Source organism: Crinia signifera, chromosome 1, assembly GCF_055691185.1.
Source record: "Crinia signifera chromosome 1, ASM5569118v1, whole genome shotgun sequence".
NCBI lineage: Eukaryota > Metazoa > Chordata > Amphibia > Anura > Myobatrachidae > Crinia > Crinia signifera.
In genome coordinates, this window is record NC_139217.1 from 324023397 (window position 1) to 324044607 (window position 21211).

General features: G+C 41.5%; 1 protein-coding gene and 1 long non-coding RNA gene across 7 annotated transcripts; one reads left to right on the plus strand and one right to left on the minus strand.

Annotated features, from left to right (window-relative positions):
• Positions 1-3991: 3991 nt before the first annotated feature.
• Positions 3992-20374, plus strand: TGM1 (transglutaminase 1). Of its 6 annotated transcripts, none has more exons than XM_083187845.1 (15): positions 3992-4036; positions 6796-7051; positions 7291-7488; positions 8158-8376; positions 8480-8598; positions 10275-10382; positions 11290-11464; positions 12471-12609; positions 12737-12840; positions 15463-15551; positions 16301-16454; positions 16696-16980; positions 17385-17545; positions 18649-18785; positions 19143-20374. In XM_083187845.1, the coding sequence occupies exons 2-15, from the start codon at positions 6805-6807 to the stop codon at positions 19282-19284; spliced, it is 2277 nt and encodes a 758-aa protein (XP_083043971.1). In that variant the 5' UTR covers positions 3992-4036; positions 6796-6804; the 3' UTR covers positions 19285-20374. The 6 variants fall into 6 exon arrangements, with proteins under 6 accessions (XP_083043971.1, XP_083043976.1, XP_083043994.1 ...); XM_083187850.1 differs by lacking the exon at positions 3992-4036 and adding an exon at positions 6001-6047; XM_083187868.1 differs by lacking the exon at positions 3992-4036 and adding an exon at positions 6014-6083.
• Positions 10179-11572, minus strand: LOC146080503 (uncharacterized). Its single transcript, XR_014474896.1, has 2 exons — positions 11213-11572; positions 10179-10408 (listed from the first exon to the last, which is right to left on the minus strand). It is a non-coding gene; the product is annotated as an uncharacterized LOC146080503 (long non-coding RNA).
• Positions 20375-21211: the final 837 nt, after the last annotated feature.

The following is a 21211-nucleotide window of genomic DNA, read 5'->3' on the forward strand; positions in this document are numbered from 1 at the left end:
ATAGTGACACATAACCTCAGCAAACCCTATTTATATGTCACGTTAGCTTGTTAAGAAAACGTCATGAGTCTCAATCAGAGGACAAAGCAGGCGGAAACACAGAATTAGGCACTGCTCCCCATGAGTCACACACACACAGTACCATCTGTACAACTCCTCTCTCAAGTCCTCAACAAGAAACTAGTTTAGGATCAATAATTTAGTTTCCTGCGAAATTATACTTCCTGACATGTGCCTGGATTATTTTATTTCTGATTAGTCACAGAGAAGTATCTACTATCATCTTGTCTTCCTCTTTTGTCTTAATGAAATAAAATTTTGTTCAAGCACTCTGTATGTGTCAGATGATCACTTTGTGGCTTTTCCTATCTATTGACATGAACAGCTGCTATAAAACAGTCTTCATATCTAAGATGTTCCCCATAGTGGTATAAAGCAGGATTTGCAAACCTATGCATCTATAGATTTTTGTGGAACTACAACTCCCAGCATTGCAGGAACTATAGTTTGAAAACAGTTACTGAGCATCAGATTGCATATTGCTTATGAAAACACCAATGGTGTGCAATCTGTTATATTTCAGATATTCAGCATTTCTGTGGGATTAAACAGTACTCTGTGGGCTCTATAGCAAAATCTTGAAAGGGCATCCGGTACTTGTTTACTAGCACGGCACCCCCGATTTTGATTGTATTACATCTTATACAATCGCATCACATGCAGTATAGCGGCATGCGATGCGGTGCGATCTGATTTTTAATTGTACAAGCACCCTGATGGGTGGTTTTACTGTTAAATTCACCCCCATTGGCAATGCCACCCCCACTATCAACGCCAACCTGAAGCGTGGCGAGCACAGCGAGCCCGCGGGGGTGGCGGTACGCGCCCTCCGACCTTTTCATACCCTCACTGTCCACGTCGGCGTGGAGTTGTTTTTAGATAGTGTGGCGAGTGCAGCGAGCCACCTAGCCCGAAGCGCGGCAAGCAAAGGAGCCCCGCAAGGGGACACGGATTACTTTACATGTATTGCGCGTTCGCTCGCCGCGCTTCGTGCTCGTATTCTGCGTCCCCTCGCGGGGCTCACCGCGCTTCCGGCTCGGTGGCTCTAAAATCAACTCCACGCTGACGTGGATAGTGGGGGTATGAAAAGGTCGGAGGACGCGTACCGCCGCCGCTCGCCACGATTCAGGTTGGCGTTGATCCTAGGGGTGGCATTGACTATGGGGGGCCATTTAACATTGTAAGGACCCATCAGGGTGCTTGTACAATCAAAAATCGTATACGATCGCATCGTATGCCATTGCATGGCATACGATGCGATATTTTATTGTACAATATCGCATTGCATCGCATACCATCGTATACTGTACCTTATTTAGTGTAATGGTATACGATGCAATGGGCGCCGTGCTAGGAAACAAGTACCGGGCATCCTCACACACACATTTATCATTGCCGTTGTCACTACAATGCCCCTTGGGGGGGGGGGGGGGGGGGAGAAAAAGTGAGAGACAAAGGGGGTTTGGGAAAAGAGAGAGAAAAAAAAGAGAGGGGAGAGGGCTGGTCACGGAGAGAAAGGGCTTCATGGAAAAAGAGGGAATGAGGTTAAGAGTAGCAAAAGAGGGAGGAAGGAGTGTGAGCAGGAGTGAGAGGTAGAATGTCAGACAGGGAGGGAGAGAGAAAGAGAGAGTGAGGGTGTCAGGGAGAGAGAGGAAAGGTGTCAGGGAGAGAAAGGGGGATAGGGAGAGTTAGGGTGTCAGGAGACAAAGGGAAGTGAAAGAGAGATAGAGGGTATCAGGGAGAGAAAGGGGGGAGAGACAAGAAGGAGAGAGAGAGATTGTGTCAGAGAGAGACATGGATGAAAGAAGTGGGGAGGAGAGAGAGGAGAAGAGGGGGTCGAAAGAGCAGGGACAAGAGAGAAAGATAGGAGAACGAGGGGGAGAGATGGGGGACAAAGTGGGGGAGGGGAGTTGGGGGAGAGAAGGGAAAGGAGGGAGAAGAGAGGAAAGGGGAAAAGTGATATGAGGGGAGGAGAAGGGAGAGGATGGAGAAGAGAAGGAGGGAAATGGGGGAGAAGTGAAATGAGAGAAGGGGAGAAGAGAGGGAGGAGAAGAGGGGAGAATTGAGGGAAAGTGAGGAAGAGGGGAAGGAGGAGGATGAAGAGGGACAAATATAAAGGAGAGGGATTAGAAGGGAGAGGGGGGCTGAAGAAAGTTAGGGAAAGGGGAAAAGCTAATGGAGAGGGGGAAGGGAGGATGGGGGAGGAGAGAGAGCAGGGGTTTCAAAGGCTTTTGACAGGCAGGGTCTGTGTACCCCCCCCCCCCCCCCCCCCCCCTCAGTACAAGCAGAGTTTCTGTGTACCTCCGACAGTGGCAGCCCAGGTCTCCCTCTCTGCCTGCGAGGCTCTATTTTATAAAAATGCAGTGTGACAAGTCGCAAGTGTAGGTTCAGCTCCAGACTCCAAAAAGAGTCTAAATTGAAGAGTGTACATATGCTTTCATATTAGTCTATTTACATCTATATTTATAGAAATATAAAAAATATATTATTATATATTTTAGCTATAAAAATTTTAGCTATAAAACCACGGGAGAAGACAGTTAGGGGATCACCGAACAAATGACGCACGGAGCTGGAGGCTGCCCAGCTGCTCAAGAAGCAATGGGCACCCCCCTGAAATGATGAAACATGGGGGGGGGGGGGGGGGGTGTCTTGTTGCTAGGCCACACCCCCAAACCAGATTCCACATCCACCACCTCTGAGGCCATGCCCTTTTTTCTGCAGTTTTTGGGAAATTTTAGAACTTTCTTCATTTAACTCTGTTCTGAAACGGTATTACTGGAAGTAACATTAGTATGCTTGCTGAATAGCAGAAAATGTTAAACCACAATAGAGGGTAATGGATTGCTCCCTACTGTGCCATACTCAGCAAGATGGGTATTAACAGCACTATTTTCTCCTCTAATCCTTTGTTGAATAGTGGGATTACATTAAATATGCAGAAACATTTTTTTCCGCATTTTTTATGTGAATATTATTTGAGGAGGTTGTGGAAGTGGGGTATGGATCACTAGGTCGACAAATAAAGGTCGACATACATTGGGTTGACACAGACAAAAGGCTGACATGCCTAAGGTCGACAAGGTCACCACATGTATTAGGTCGACATTGGGAAGGTGGACAGTCAAAAGGTCAACATGGGATTTTCACATTTTTTTGTCCCGAGTGTTGACACAGTCAACATGGACACCGTATTGGTGCAACGTGTCACCTCGCCTAGCTCGCTGCACTCGCTATGCTTCGTGCACAGTGTCACAGTGCACGGGACGCTCGGCACACTATTCTATTCTCCCACCACGCCCTAGAGGATGGTAGGGCATGAAATACCGCCTGTTGGCACATGTCGGCTCAAGAACAAAGGGAAAACCCCATGTCCACTTTTTGACTGTTGACCTTCCCAATGTCGACCTAATGCATGTGTCAACATTATGACCCTGTCGACCTTAAACATGTCGACCTGTGTCACTCTAAGACCTGTCGACCTTCAGTGGTCAACCCAATGTATGTCGACGTTCATGGTGTCGACCTAGTGACCGTATCCCGTGGTAGTGTTTGCCTCCAAAGTTTACCTCTATGCAAATGGTAAATATGGTACCATTTGAGTATTTACAGTGCTTGCAAGTTGTGCTATTGATACAGTACAGTAGCTGCAGGTGTAATGTGGAAGAACATATTGTTTTAGTTGCAGAATGCGTGCCTGTGAGTATTGCTTGCAGCGAGACGTGTATGTTATACGGTGTGAGGAGGATAAGGTGTGTGAGGCAACCTTCTATGGGTGTGAGGTGATGAGCACTGACAGTGTTACAGGTCCCACATTCCAAGGATTCCAGTTCTGTGGCATAGCATAATATGGGAAGGGTTGTATTATGGGGTGTGGATCATTTTTTTTAAGTACCACCCCAGGATTTATATCCACCCCCTGCAACATAAACCACACTGAGAGGATCCGTCATTATACACACAGCAGCTGCTGGAGGTCAGTGCCACGTTTATTTCATACTGTGTTTCTGTAAGCAGCATTCTTATATTGTGATTGTGACTTTCTGTTATGTAGATAGATAGATAGATAGATAGATAGATAGATAGATAGATCACTCAGTGAAGGTAGATGGGTAGTTAAATGCTTTTGATATTTCAGCTAAGAATGGTTTTGTTACAATTTTAAAGATATATATTATTATTTAAGTTTTCTTATTCTTATTATTGAACCAGCTCATTGCACATAGAGGAGAGGAATATCCACTAGATGATGAAATTGGTTATGGTATAGAAGCTGACTAGATTGACAATGTTATGGTTGACCACCCTTAGTTGAACCTGTCTATATAGATGCCTACAGATAGTTGACCGAGTCTAGATTTACAGTAACAAAAGTGGTAGATGCACTGGAGTGCGGTCATCGGTCACATGGACGACTGGAGTGTTTCACATTTTATTTTGGTGGCTATGTCGACATAGGTTGACGGGGACTCTGTATAAGTGCACAGTGTCCCCACACTGTGCTTCAGGCTATTATAATTTAAATCTATGTCCACTTAAATAGTAAAGCATGACCAAGTCGACCTGCAACACAAAATTGTGAAAAACTCATGATGACCATGATCCCGTTGAGCATCTAACTTCCGTTAATATCTTTAGTAGTGTAAATAGACGCATCCGACTAAAGGGTGGTCAACCATAACATCGTAGATCCATCGACCGGAAATGGGTAAAATCCAACAATCATCCTGGGTGGCAAATGGTTGCGAGATGTATGTTTTGCCATCATTTAATTCCGTTTAACTATTAATTTATTACTAACACAGATCTTTGTGTGTATAGGTTTTGATCATGGATCATAAGGTTTAAATTGTTTTTGTGGAAAAAAATGTGTATGTGGCTAGCACTGATGTGTATGTGGCTAGCACTGATGTGTATGTGGCTAGCACTGATGTGTAGGTGGCTAGCACTGATGTGTATGTGGCTAGCACTGATGTGTATGTGGCTAGCACTGATGTGTAGGTGGCTAGCACTGATGTGTATGTGGCTAGCACTGATGTGTAGGTGGCTAGCACTGAAGCCTGCTCATTATATAAATGTTGGTGCACTTGGCTAGTGATTTCTGAGAATGATTGCTCATGGATTGATGCATACCAGGGGTAGCCAACTCCAGTCCTCGAGCGCTACCAACAGTTCACATTTTCCAGTTCACCTCACAGGTGCACTCATTACTCACTGACACATTTTCAACAGGTGGAGCTAATTACTTCACTGGTGATTATGTGAGGTGACCTGGAAAACGTTAACTGTTGGTAGCTCTCAAGGACTGGAGTTGGCTACCCCTGATGTATACTATATAGCCCTGATTACATAAATATTTGTTATTGTATATTCCAGTGACATATACAGTATATCGCAGTATTTATGTATGACTTGTTAGGTTGAAATACCATTGCTGCAGTGCTTTGTGATACTTTACAAATAATGGTTATGGTACTATAAAGTTATGACAAGATTATGTATTTTGCTCCCTGGTATGTCAGTCATTTCAAATATGTATGCAAAAGGTCAAATTCTATGTGTAGCACTGTTATATTTTATTAAATGATGGGTATTTGTTACTTTTGAATGTGAGTGTGTATTCCTGTATATTTTTAGGAGTACACAGGTTGAGTATACAGATGTGGCAGCATACTGTATAATTAAGCATTTTTTTCATGTGTCAAACACTGTGCTGGCTGTGGGAGAGATGTGTGAGAAGAAGAGGGTAAGGAGGATACTGGGGGAGGGTGTGGTTCCATTTTTGGCAACACATCCTCTTTAATTTCTTACTTTGGTTTCTGTATCATGCGGGTCAGTACGGGATACCAGGGGTTACAGGCGCAGGCTGATTAGACGCATGAATTTAGGGTAGGGAGGATATATCGACAGAGGTGGTTTAAAGTTCAGAATAACAGGGGAGGGGGATCTACAGCATTACACTTCCTGAACGACACCAGACTGCTCTTGTATGAGACTGCTACTTATAGGACAGATTGCTTGAAGTGTGTTAGACAGCTTATAGCACATAAGAGTACTATTATAGTATAAGATTTTTACTTTAGTCACGTTCTTTTGTTACGACTAAGTGTAGAGAGGACATGCACTGAAACTAGAGGGAGGAAGATTCAGGGGAAATTGGAGGAAGAATTACTTCACAGAAAGAGTAGTAGATAAGTGGAATAGCCTCACATCAGAGGTGGTAGAGGCAAATACAGTAGTACAATTTAAACATGCTCGGGATAGGCATAATGATATCCTTACAAAAAATAAGGCTCAGATATGGTTTGAGGTAACATGTTTACAAAAGGGGCAGACTAGATGGGCCAAGTGGTTCTTATCTGCCATCAAATTCTATGTTTCTAGTTTAGAGAGATTCAGCAAAGGACTTTTATAGATGACTACGACTAACCACTGACCGACCTTCTGTGCAACTAAACTGCTGTCCCTGGTACAGTGTTAGAGTGCTACCATGTGAGAATGTAGCAGTTAGCTTGTTTTTACATGAGGCATGACTCTGATTGTGCTTTTTTATAAGGTTTAATTAGAATGAGTTGTTTTCTTGTATGTGACAACTCATCCAACCTGTACACTTACTCATACGAAGAGACAAGATGAAGTTAACTCATCTGACTCTGGTGCTGTACTCACACACTTAGGCGAAACCTGTTACTATTTAAGACGTATTTATAATTTCATTATTTTTTGTTGTTGTAGATATAGAACATGTCACGAGGCGTGGAAAGGAAGAAGTCCTGGTGGTTGAGTTGCTGCTCCTGTTGTTCATCTTCCAGACGGGATGAGGAAAATTGGGGACGTGGTGATAGAAATGTTGGTGGAGGAACTATAGGTGGCGGATCTATAAGTAGGGGAATCTCAGATGGAGGAATCTCAGGTGAAGGAGACATTGACAGACCAATCGATGGCAGAGAACCAGGGAGAAGAGGAAGCATCGAGGAAGATATACCATCCAGTGAGGAATTTTACTATTATTCAGTTCTCAGTTGTCTCGTGTGTCAGTTTTTCTCAGAAGTCATACCAACAGTCCCCCCCCCCCTCTTACCAACATTAATATTAAGTTAACTCTGCTTGATAGCTCTTCTGTTCACTTCATATAATGTGTTTTGTGTCTAAATCCACTTTCACATGACTTATTTCTAAACCCACTTTCTATTTAGGAATCCAAATCTGAAACCGTGTAAACTTTTTCAGTTCCAGGGTCAACTTTGAAAATTCAAAGCGTGGACCTCCTTAAATCTCGGAATGGAGAAAACCGTCGAGCCCATCACACCGAAGAGTTTGAGAATGATGAATTAATCATAAGGAGAGGGCAGCCCTTCCAGATCTGCATCACTTTCCAAAGGGCATTCATTCCTAAAAGTGACCAAGTCTGTGTCTTTCTACAACAAGGTGAGTCCCTGAAAGTGAGAAGAATGAAGGGTTGCATCTGGACACCTTTGAGGTGATGCTACATCAGTGACCATTTTACATATGCTCAAATTCTTTGAGTTCCATTTTAGCTTAAGATCTGTTAAATAGCCAACTTGTATTACTTATTTTTTAATGAGATCTATATAAAGCATTTTGGGTCACTGTGAGTAAAGCCATATTAATATTTTATACAAGGGTGTCACTGTTTTGCAATTCCGAAATATAATGAATCAAAAGTCTCTTCTTGGCCGCGCTTGATCTTACGATATCTTTATGACAGTTCTCAACACTTACTTCAAGTAACACCCTAGCCATTATTAAAGGAGTGCCCTAATGAATAATTAATGTTCATGTAGATAACATTAATGTTTTTTTTAATTAGCCATATTTGGGATTGATAAAATATGCTTTCTGCATGGTGTCTTAGCTGAAACAATCTGACCTCCGTTGTAAAATAATAATTGTACATCAATAAAATGACTTGATAGATATTTGCGTTAAACATGTTGGTTTGATTCTATTCTTCCCTTTATATTGGTGTGTTTTGTGAGGCTCCTCCAAAAATATTCTGAAATGTATGTACATTAATTTATTTTGTTTACGAAAATCATACATTTATACTGCTTGTCACCTGGACTCTTTTTGTAGGAAACTCCCAACAAATTACGGTGCCGCAGGTAAAGGAGTTTGATGAGGGTCGTTGGGGATGTCAAGTTGCTGATACAAGCGGTCAGAAAATGACATTGTGGGTGAACACCTCTGCTCAGGCTGGTGTAGGAAAATATCAGATGAGTGTTAAAAGTGGGGCAGGAACTTACAATGACTCCAGTCTGAAGGTCTATATCCTGTTTAATCCCTGGTGTAACTGTGAGTATACAAAAATTTCATAAATTAATAATTATTCAATCTCGCATCCATTTAAGTCGTCATTTTACATTATAGTCATTATAATACTTGGTTTATTCTTCAGTGGATGCTGTATTCATGGATAATGAATCTTGGCGTCAGGAATATGTTCTCAATGAGATTGGGAGGATTTATTATGGTACAGAACATCAAATTGGGGAGCGTTCCTGGAATTATGGACAGGTATGTGCCTGAGATCTTTCGCATTAATACTGTAGATTGATATACCATATATACTCGAGTATAAGCTGACTTTTTTATGCTGAAAAAGCCCCCCTCCACTTATACTTGAGTGAGGGTTCCACTCGAGTCAATGGGCAGTATTCAATGAGGTTGATTCGCCATGTTCTACGGCGAATGTGTGCAATTTTCGTGCTCTAAGGTGAATCTTTTTACTGAAAAAGTGATTCACCCTATTCAACGTGCAATATTCGCCGACAGCAAACAGTGAATGACCGCAATTCGCTGTGGTTTTTCAATGGGTTTTTCAATGTGATTCGCAGTGAGTGTATTCAATGATCAGATGGCTAATTGCTTTCTAAGCGATTTTCGCTATGTGTCACCGTGTAGCAATCGCCATCTTTTTACGGTGTACTGGAATGTGAACTTTTAAAATAAAGTTTTTTGTTGTTTTTTTTTGGTGTAAAAAAACGGGAATTTTATTATGTAAAGGGAAATGTTTTTTTATTCATGTGCTTACAGCACATAAATATATATTTAATTAAAACATATATATATATTTTTTACACATAACAGCCAGCAGGGGGCCGAGAGCCATTCATATATTCACTGCTCCCGATCATTACATATGCACGATCGGGAACAGTGCAAGCGGTTCCCTACCCGTGTCCCCTGCTAGCTCTCCCGGGGGGGAGCTTCTGCTGCCTGTGTCCCCGGGAGCCCTGCTTCTGCCCCACAGCATCCGGCCCAGGCAGGGAGGCTTCCATCTCCCTGCCTGCCGCCGTCCCCCAGCTCCCACAGGCATTCGCCGCAGGGGTTAAGAATCGCCATCAGGGGCAGCGAGCACCTGCGGCATTGAATACGGTGACAGGGAGGGCTGGCAGCGAATGCTCCAGTCCTCCAGAACATGGCAACTGTGCAGCGAATCCTAAACAGGATTCGCTGCACATGCCGAGTATTCTCATTGAATACTGCCCAATAAGTTTACCCAGTTTTTTTGTGGTAAAATAAGGTGCCTCGCCTTATATTCGGGTCGGCTAATGCTCAAGTATATACGGGTAGTTATATTTTCTAAGCAGGACAAGTCAACACATATTTCTCATAACACATTATTACAATTTTATTTGTGATATTTGTTAAAAGTTTAAAAGGAAGGTCCATTTAAAGATTTAGGGCCAGGTGTATCAAGCTACAAAAGCGATACAATGGAGAGTGATAAACAACCAGCCAATCAGCTCCTGCCTGTTATTTTTCAAACCCAGCCTGTAACATGACAGGTAGGATCTGATTGGCTGGCTGTTTATCACTCTCCATTTTATCACTTTTTGAAGCTTGATACATCTGGCCCTGAATAGATTGGTTTGTTTATCCTTCTTTCAGTTGGATAAAAGAAACAATAGGACAAACTCAGGCCACTGTAATGGATACAATTGTGTAGCTAAAGGAGCTCTGCAACAAACATAACCTGTGATTTGTTATAGATTAAGGAAGGCTTATTTAAAGAAAAATATTTACTTTCCTATTCATGACACCAATCTTGCTGTATGCAGAGTGTTGTATTCACAAACAAATGCAGCATGTAATGTATTTAAAAGCTGAAGTAAATCCTTTTTATTATTATAATGTTATCAGACACTACTACTCTTTTAGTGATGATTTCACTTTCTTTAACTCAACAGTTTGTTAAAGGCGTTTTGGATGCTGTAATGTATGTACTGGATCGTGGCGGCCTCTCACCTTCATCACGAGGAGATCCCATAAGTGTCACGCGAGTGATCTCTGCTATGGTGAGTGTCTTCTTCTTGAACCGGAGCTGAAGTATCAAAAGTTTGTAGTTATAGAGTGCATTGAAAATGAACAAACATTTTGGCACCAGGATATCTATTCATTGCAACCCCTTATCCACAAATTCACACTTGCAGTTTACTAACCTACATATGGCGAGCTGTGGAAAAAGATGTCAGTATGAGGCCCTATAACCATGGCATTGCTCATTTCATTTAATATTATTATTATTATTTTATTTATAAGGCGCCACAAGTGTTTTGCAGCGCCGTACAAAGGAACAGTACAGGGAGACAAAACATAGTATTACATTGAATAAATAACAAAAATAGAGTACAGGTAAAGAGCGCCACAGTTCAATACACATTACAGCTTAAATATAAGTAGTGAGGACTTGATCAATGTACTACTAGAGGCTTGTGGTCAATGATGGAGAGGAGTATACGGACAAAGATGGTCACTGAGTGTTTGAGTATAGGAGAGCTGTGAGTGAAATGTGAAGAGAAAAGGGCTTTGACAACAGGAGGGAAGAGAGCCCTGCTCTGAGGAGCTTACAATCTAGTAGTAATACTCCCACTTGGGTTCCTTCCTTCTGCAAATCAGCACATGACTGTGCCTCATCGTGTCGGGAGAGGTTTCACTTTTACATTATTATATAAGGTAGTGATACTGAGCTTTTAAATGAAAAATCTAGAGAACTTACATTGATATATGAATTCTGACTTCTAGCGATGGACATTGAAATGGTTCCTTTAATCCAACCTTTTACCAAAGACCACCATCAATACTTTCTGAGTACTTAATATAGTTACTATCTTGTATTTGTACTTACAATGGACCAGTTGCTTCCTGTCCATGACATACAGTGTGCTAATTTCCCAGCATTCTCTCCTTTCTTTTCTTTTCTAGGTGAATTCTATGGATGATAATGGTGTCGTTGCTGGCAGCTGGTCTGGTGATTACGCTGATGGGGTGAATCCTGTTGCTTGGGTTGGCAGTGTGGATATTCTGCTCCGCTATCACCAGACAGGGTCATCTGTGAAATATGGGCAGTGCTGGGTGTTTGCTGCTGTTACCACTTCAGGTAATAGAAGAAGGGCTTTAGGAAATTAATATTTAAATGTATTTATTTACAGTTTCTTATATAGAGCAACATTTAAAGTGCTTTGAGGCTATAAGTCATATGGTAAATATATATATTTTATATTTAAACAGGATAAATTCATATTTAATTTATTTTCTTTTATTAAATAAAAGCAAAGCATCATTGGTCTGTTTGATTGATTAACCTACAACAGCAATTCCACTCAATTTAGAAGTCAATAACTTTATTTATACATCCTCATACACCTAGCCTCAATTACGCCATAAGTAAGTTTTGCATTTTATTTGCATTGCAGTTGAACTCAAACAACACTCAAAGAGGTAAATTTACTAAGATGGGCGTTTGATTGAAGATGGGATGTTGCCCATAGCAACAAATCAGATTCTATTTCTTATTATTTAACACCATCTAGAAGCTAATAGATAGAATTTGCTATTGGCAACATCCTATCTTCAATCGAACTTTCCAACTTAGTAAATTTACCTCAAAGTGTTGTTGGGCCTTTAACCTAACAGGAATTCATTTCACAAAGTCGCAGATAAAGGACAGTGGAACTTGACGTGATAAAAAAGTAGTCTCACATATAAGTGTACAACTGTAACACGGCAAAGTGATCAGTGCAACTAGCAATATAGTTTTATTGCTTCTATTTGTTTTATTTTTGTGCCATTAAAATGCACATGTTGAGTGGAAAAGAAGCTCAGTGCAGCCGAGTCATCGGGACCTGGGGGCATTTCTAATAGGGCCTGAGTTTGCCGGAGGTGCAGGATGCTGGCCGATCTCAGACATTTTTTAAAACTCGGCAATGATTTACAAAGCTAAACCAACACATTGGACTTTCCACTGAAAAAATTGGCAGTTGCGAGTTATGTGCATAAAGTGTAGTATAATACAACACTGGCAACAGTGCATAGTACAATAGCTAATATGTAGTATAAAGAGGGCACAGCAGCTCAGGCTTATTGCCTTGTCTTTATGCTTTCAGTGCTCCGCTGTCTGGGAATTCCAGGACGTACGGTCACCAATTTTGCATCCGCTCACGATACTGATGGAAACCTAACTTTTGATGTTTATTTTGATGAAGACATGAAGCCATTGGAGGATAAAAACAGTGATTCTGTCTGGTAAGTGATGGCAAAACTATGAGAAAGCATAATAAGAGAATATATTTTAGAAACGTGTAACCATTTTTGTAAATGGCTTTGCTCAAAATTTTTATATTTGTATAATGATTGTATTTTCATTTTCAAGGAATTATCACTGTTGGAATGACTGCTGGATGACACGCCCTGATCTGTCTGCTAAATTCAATGGATGGCAGGCCATAGATGCAACACCTCAAGAGTCCAGCAATGGTAGTGTTCCTTAACATTAATACAAACTAAAGTTCTTTTGTCTTTTTTATCTGTTTTCCTTCCTGGCCTTGCGTGCGAGGGCAAAATCATTCGATGGATGCCGACCATCAAATGATTTTGCAAGCGCTCGCAGATCTGGTGTCTTAGATATGCGGGTCCCTGTACGGGAAACGGGCAGGCAGCTGACATCCGCTGACGCCAGCTGCCCACACCCCATAACGGCATCGCTGGTGAATTTCCATGGGAGCACCCAGCATTTTCATGGAAACGCCCGTGAAACACTGGACGCTCCCATGGGTGCAACCACAGCCCAAAGCCCCACGCCCCCCACCCGCACTGCGGCCGGTAAAAAATCAAGCGGCCGGTAAAAAATCAATTTGCTGTGCCCACTTGCACAATGCAGCTGTACATGCGCAAAAAGTTTTTTGCACATGTGCAGTCGCTAAACATCGCTCCCCTATGCGAACTAGAGATGTGCACCGGACACTTTTCGGGTTTTGGGTTTTGGGTTCTGATTACCTTGAGGTTTTGGGTTCTAATGGGTTTTGCCAAAACACCTCCTAAGTGTTTTGTGTTTGGATTTCTTGGGTTTTGGGTTCTGATTTTTTTGTTAAAAAAGCATAAAAACTGCTAAAATCGCAGAGTTTTTTATTTATTTTGCTCCTACGCTATATTAACCTCAATAACATTCATTTCCACTCATTTACAGTCTATTCTGAACAGCTCACACCTTACAATATTGTTTTTAGGGCAAAAGGTTGCACCGAGGTAGCTGGATAACTATGATAAGCCACACAAGTGTGCGGCACAAACACTAGACTGATATGGCACACTTAGCATACCCTCTAGGCTGATACTGCACACCTAGAATTACCCCTGGACTGATATGGCACAGGTAGCATCACCCCTGGACTAATACGGCACATTTAGCATCACCCCTGGACTGATATGGCACACTTAGCATCCCCCCTAGTCTGATACGGCACACCTAGCATCACCCCTGGACTGATATGGCACAGGTAGCATCACTCCTGGACTAATACAGCACACTTGGCAGCACCCCATGAATTATACGGCAGACTTGGCTTACCCCAGGAATTATACGGCACAGAAGGTGGCACCCCTGACCTGATACAGCACACATGGAATTATACGGCACAGATGGCGGCACCCCTGGACTGTTACGGCACACATAGCGGCAGGCATGGAATTATACGGCAGACAAATTCCTGCAGTAAAAATAAAAATGTGTATTCTTTTAATTATAAAAAAGAGCAGCACACCTTACTTAGCAACACCCCATGAATTATACAGAACTCTTGGCTCACCCCTGGACTACAGTGCATTTAACAGCCCTTGCAGTAAAAAAAAAAAAAAAAAACACCTTAATTTTATTTTCATTAAAAAAAAGGGCAGCTCCCCTGGTCTGATATGGGACACATGGGGCACCCCTGGAATTATACGGCACACATGCGGGCACCCCAGGACTGATACAGGACACATGGGGGCACCCCTGGACAAATACAGCACACATGTGGGCACCCCTGGATGGATATAGCACACATGTGGGCACCCCTGGACTGATAGTACTGGTAGCCAGTGGAAACAGCAGATTGGAATTATATACTGCAATAAAATACTGGTAGCCAGTGGCAACAGACTGGAATTATATACTGCGATAAATACTGGTAGCCAGTGGAAACAGCAGACTGGATTTTTATATACTGTGATAAATAATACTGGTAGCCAGCGGCAACAGCAGACTGGAATTATATACTGCGATAAATACTGGTAGCCAGTGGAAACAGCAGACTGGATTTTTATATACTGTGATAAATAATACTGGTAGCCAGCGGCAACAGCAGACTGGAATTATATACTGCGATAAATACTGGTAGCCAGTGGCAACAGCAGACTAGAATTATATACTGCAATTAATAAAATACTGGTAGCCACTGCCAGTGGCAACAGCAAACTGGAATTATATACTGTGATAGGTACTGATAGCCAGGGGCAACAGCACACTGGAATTATATACTGCAATAGGTACTGGTAGGCACTAGCCAGTGGCAACAGCAGAGAGCAGACTGCAGCAGACACTAGGCAGTGCAGGGTAGGCAGTGGCACTAGCAGCACCAGTGGACTATCACACTGTGACTGACTATACAGGAGCAGACTCAGCAGAGGCAGGCCCCAGCACAAAGGAGAGACAGAACACAGCACCAGTCATCCTTGCAATGGTGATGTCTTGATCACTGAGCAGAGACACAGTACACAGCAGCACAGGCCCCAGCAGAGACCACACACAGCAGCAGCACACCCTTCCCTACCCTTCTCCGAGATTGGAGTGAAGATGGCGGCGCGAGGTTGCGGAATTTAAGGGTTCCGTGATCTCGCGAGAATCCGACGCCGGGCGATGACGTTTTGCCCATGCGCCCGGATTCGAGTAAGGCGGGAAGCGCCGAGCGCTGCTCGTATCCGGGCCCGGATTGCTGACGTCCGTGCTGGCTCGGATCTGAGGAATCCGAGCCCGCACATCTCTAATGCGAACGCGCAGGGGAGCAATCCAACTAGAATGAGGGTCTATATCTATACTCAACATATTCCTACTCTCTCTTTCAGGTATATACTGTTGCGGCCCATCTCCTCTACTTGCTATTAAGGATGGATTAGTAAATATAAAATACGACACTCCTTTCATTTTTGCTGAGGTAATTATAACTCTGACCTGTTCAATCTATTATACTGTGCAGGAAATCTAATTTGGGCACATTGTTTAAAATTAACATTTGTAGAGCCTTATTCATGTTTGTAAGTAAAAGAAAAGAAAATAACTTTGTGTCTGGAACAAACCATGTTGCACTGTAAGGGGAGCAAATACATTTATATTTTTTCTGTGCAGGTAAATACTGGCTGCTTTTCCATGTAGCCGAGAAATGTTAGATAGCATTTCTTTTAACCTGCGATTTAGAGTTCAGTTTAAACATGCCACATCAAAATCTATTTATCTCTGCACGTTACATCTGCCCCACCTGCAGTGGTCATAGCGTTTGCCCAAGTAAGGTTGACAGTCAATAGGTCAACCACTATTGGTCGACACAGCAAAATGGTCGACATAAACAATAGGAAGCCATGTAAAAGGTCACTATTAAAATGGTCAACATCAGTTTTTCACTTGTTTTTGTTGTCTGTGGACATCATATAAGTGTCCCGCTTTGCTCGGCCTGCTTCTGGCACGGTGCCTCGCCAAGCCAATAGTGGTAAACCTACTGACAGTACGTCCACCTATTTATTGCTGAGCTGCCGACCGCATGCCCCTGCAGTGCAGCATGGCTTTACCCAGTTGTTTGCATTTTTACTTTACTAGCAACCAATAAAAGCAGGCCTTACTGTAATAGTATCAATTATGAGCAGTAAAGAGAGATGACAATAACCAAGCTGCCTGTTCTGTGTGACGCAGGTGAACAGTGACAAGGTCTTCTACCAGCGCATGCCCAATGGGAAGTTTAAGAAGGTTCATGTTGAAGAGCGAGCAGTGGGACACCATATCAGCACTAAGGCTGTGGGGTCAAATGGAAGAGAGGACATCACTTATCTGTACAAACATCCTGAAGGTAACACGATGACATTTACTATTTCATTTATGCAGAAAACATTGTGTATCTCCAACATGACTGGGGAATAGATTTTATAAAGCTGGAAACATTTCATACTGAACAGTGATAACTTTATTACATTATTTGCCGCACTGACAAGCTCAGTAATATACTATACAGCAGGTCACAACAACATTTCACATCCCATACATTCAGTATTTTGGACATTGATTGGTAACGGCTAGCTTTCCACCAACAGGGTCTGCAGCAGAGCGGAATGCAGTGCGCACAGCTGCCCAGTATGGCAACAAGCCATTGGCTGAGGTAGAATCAGGTGATACAAGTGATGTGTCACTTACCGTCGACTCACAAGATGGAGTCAGCATGGGCAGCGACCTCAGTGTCCGTGTCTTGGTGAACAATGGCAGTGGCAGCCGTCGCTCAGTGTCCTTATCTATGTCCATCGCTGTTATGTATTATAATGGGGTCTGCAAAGAATCATTTAAGAATGAAGCTTGTGAACTAAGTCTGAACCCTGGAGAATGTAAGTTATATTAAGTCATTTTTATCATTGTTACTTCATACTTTTCACAAATGTGTCATGCTACCAAGGAGTCATGTGATGACTAATTCAATATATCATATTAATGGTACATCTGCTGACTAAACAATTATAGTACTGTACACATTTTATAGTGATCAATTATATCTTCATTTTTTTACCAGAACTTGTTATACCTTCAAGATACCTTATAACTCAAACGCTAGTACAAGTCCATAAAAACATGTTCTCCATAAACATTAATACATTTAAAAAATGTATACAAGAGGATACATCCAATAGCGATTTAGCATAATCTGTGTAAACATCTCCTACCATTTATATGATTCATTTTACAATACGCTTCTCTTTTGGAAATATAAAACCATTCTGTATCCGTTATACAGCTAAGGCAGTTGGTATGACCGTGAAGTACAGTGAATACCGTACACAGCTTGTGGATCAGTCAGCCATGATGTTAACAGTGTCTGGAGCTGTGAAAGAAAGTGGACAGAAGTTGGCCAAACAACACACATTTAGGATACGAACCCCAGATCTCATCATCAAGGTATTCACAATTTCTGTGTTTGTTTTGTGGCTCTGCTTCTGGGTCTATGAAGAAACTTTGATTTGTTCTTATAGTCTGGAATTTTTGAGCTTGCTATACTAAAACTTCAAGGTGTGTCTATAAATCCCTTGTTATATTGCACATGTACCTGTATCAACATGTGTATATAATGAATGTGCAATTTCTAAAAATATAGTTTACCATTTAGAGATGAACACATCTGCAAACATAATATACGCAGGAGAAAAAAAAAAGATTACTTGAATGCGTATGTTTAGTTAGACAAATGCAAGATACATACAATTCAAAATCATTAGCGATTGCTTGATTGATCTCATATAATGTGATCTGGAGCACTAAAGCTGTGTACACATGGTGCAATATATTGCTCAGTGTCCAGTTTTCATCAGTGACCAGAGATGGTCACTGATGAACATGAGACTCTGCTGGGGGAACAGGAGACTCTGCTGGGGGAACAGGAGACTCTGCTGGGGGAACAGGAGACTCTGCTGGGGGAGCAGCAGAGGGAAAGCTCTTGCGACCAGCAACCTTTAGGTGGCTGAACACAGGAGCGTGCACCCTGCGATTTATCGCTGCAGCACAATCAAATCGCTGGCAATATGGTCGCTCAGCGACCATATTGCCAGCGATATTGCACCATGTGTACACAGCTTAAGATTCCAATCCAATGGAAAATTGAGCTGTAAAATTATATCTGTATGCAGTGATTGTCCAGCTGCATTAAGTATGCCCCATCGGATGTAAATATCCAAACATGCCATAGATCTGGCTTTGTCAGATATGGGGGGTATTCAATAGCCATGGTAGCCATGGTTCAGTCTTTGGATCTGCTTATTAAGTGGACACAAAATTCCTTTAAAAATTTAATCAAATCCCCTAATACATCTTTATTACTGGCTGTACTAATGGCCTTGAAATATTTTTATTATTAATGTAACATGGAATGTAGAAATATGTAGCTTATAATATCAGTTTTTTTTCATGATAATAAATCTTAAAATTTTGTGTGAAGTTATAAAGTGTGTAAGATTTGTGTAGGTAACAGGAATACTGAAGGTCATAATGTGATATTTGTGTTACAGGTAAATGGTGAACCTCGGGTTGGCCAACAAATTGTGGCAGAAATTATCTTCCAGAATCCTCTCCAAACACCATTGCACAATGGTCGTTTCCATGTGGAAGGGCCTGGTTTACAGAGGCCAAAGGTTGTACCAGTTGGGTAAGTAAAACTCTCATATTTCAGTCTGTCCTGTTCTCTCTAGCTTTTTTTAATTATTTTATTATACTCAAGGCTATAATACTTGAAGACTGCTGGTCACCTGAAATGATGGCAGCCATTTTGTGTTAGTATTCATGAGAACTCACTAGGAATCAGTGCTTCACTTTAATTCCTAGTGAACTGATATACTTCACTCCTGTTAATATTTGATTAAGCCACACAATGACTGTTACCATAGTGTGTAGATACGCTTTAAATACTCCAGTGTGTCAAAGTGGTCTGACACAGGACTCCATGAATTAATCACAAATACTTTATCTTCTTACTGTAGATCTAACATTTTTTTCCCTTCTGCAGAGACATTGGGCCTATGAAAACAATATCTATCACTGAACGATTCACACCTAATCGTCCTGGTCCTCGTCAACTCATGGCAAGCTTTGAGAGCAATGAAATAAGTCTAGTCCATGGAGTTACTGAAGTCGTTGTTCAAGGTTGATCCTGTTTCATTCAACACCACACTGTTAATCACTCAGTGTTATTGGATGACATGGAAACACAATATTGCCCTCACATTGAAAAAATTGAAGGTCTCCTTTTTAAGTTTTCAGTTTCTAGTATATGAAGACATCCCAAAAGACTAATGTGATATCACACAGACTTGACCCTAGACAAGCTGTTAAGAAATCATGGATTGAGGCCTAGGAAAAAACATGCTTTTGAGGGAACCACCCATATTTAAATGGATGCTGTATCAGTTATTCAGTTATAAGCTCTATACCACTCTCTAAAAGGCTAGCAAGTTCCATTGTATTGGAGGAAGTGTTTGTAGAGAGTTTGGAGTAAGTCTTTGGAGAGCCATGTCAATTCCAGACTCTTATTGTCCACTTATTGTATATTATAGTGGATCGAAAACCAAAATATATAATAGGTTGAACTAAAATCCAAGATACTTATAATGAGTAAATGAGAGATATAGATGTCACAGTTTAGACAATAACACAGGATGGGGTGTCCTGGGTGAACAAAAGTATGACAGTATTTGCAGTGTCTTCCTCATAACTGTGAGCCTTAAATAATCCTCTTTGTATATTATACATATTTATAAGTTCTAACTAAGATTGTATGTCGCTGGCATACTGATTTTAAAATCTCATTGAAGAAACCAAAATATATGTGTCCAACACATGTATCCTTCATGCAGTTATTCTACATTAGTCCCTTCTGCACTGATCTCTTTAGTTTTCCCGTCCATTTTTTATTACATGGAAAACCCTTTGAAAGAGAAAAGATGGTAGCTATGTTACACATAAATGCACTCAAGCTTTTTTGGAATATGAAGGCAACATTCCTATGAGATTCCTTGATCAATGCAATCCCCAGACTATGCATACCCCTCCCTGACTATATACATAGACTATGCATATGCAAGGGGGAGCCATAACCCTTGTGTTTTACCTGTCAATCTGTCAGGCTGTTCTGTGACTGGTGGGCACACGGACTGTGATCAGATAAAGCACTGGATTTGTATGAGCACTTTTTACTGAATTTTATTTTAATGTTTTAATAAATATTTTATATTATATGAATCAGATGTATGTATATTTTCTTTAGTATTTAAACTGGCTAATTAAAAATGAATGATGAGATATATGCACAAAGTGGTAGGATAAAAAGAATAATCTGTAAAAAAAAATATTATATTTCATATATAAGGTAAACATTACAGGTCATTATAATGCATAAAAGTGTTTGCTTGCCAATTTTCACACCTATAATGACAAATTTCCCTGAAATGGTTAAGGTGAGATTTCAACATTGTCAGAGGGTCATAATCAGCACAAGGCCAGAGGGCTTAGACACAAGTTGAGGCTAGGATTGAGGATGTGTGTGTGTGTGTGTGTGTGTGTGTGTGGGGGGGGGTCCCTCCCATAGTCTTCAAGTCAAACTAACAGTCCTTTTTTTTTAAGGATAGCCATATTTTTAGCACTTGAGCGCAGTTAGTTTAACTATTACCTCAGTTATTTTGATTTAACCATCTGTGCTCAAGCATGAATTTTCTCTTTAACCAGAGCAGCCGGGTGCCAGAAGCAGCATCTGTTTTTATCAGTAAGCACATGTATTCATGAACAGCATGTAAAATATATTTTAAATCAGTGGTTCCCAATTTTTCTTGAATCACAGCATCCTACAGCATCAGCATTTTATCTTCTTTGGGTACCGAGATGTAACAGTGTGTGCTGGCCCTATGGATTCAGGAGAGGACTCGGGATGCCAATCCCTTGGAAGATCCAATCCCGGGATTGAAAATCCAGCAATTTTAAAGCCAAATTACGGGATCCCACCGATCCTGATCCCGGGATTGGCCTACCTAGGGAGGACCAAGCTGTGGGAGCTAGTGTCCTTCAGGGTCTTGCATCCAGAGG

Excerpts from the sequence above, each read along its gene's own strand:
- TGM1 (XM_083187845.1), top strand. The coding sequence starts at position 6,805 with ATGTCACGAGGCGTGGAAAGGAAGAAGTCCTGGTGGTTGAGTTGCTGC. Across the intron at positions 8,599-10,274 it reads GTTCCTGGAATTATGGACAG|TTTGTTAAAGGCGTTTTGGA; the intron begins GTATGTGCCTGA and ends TTAACTCAACAG. Across the intron at positions 16,981-17,384 it reads AAGTCTGAACCCTGGAGAAT|CTAAGGCAGTTGGTATGACC; the intron begins GTAAGTTATATT and ends TCCGTTATACAG.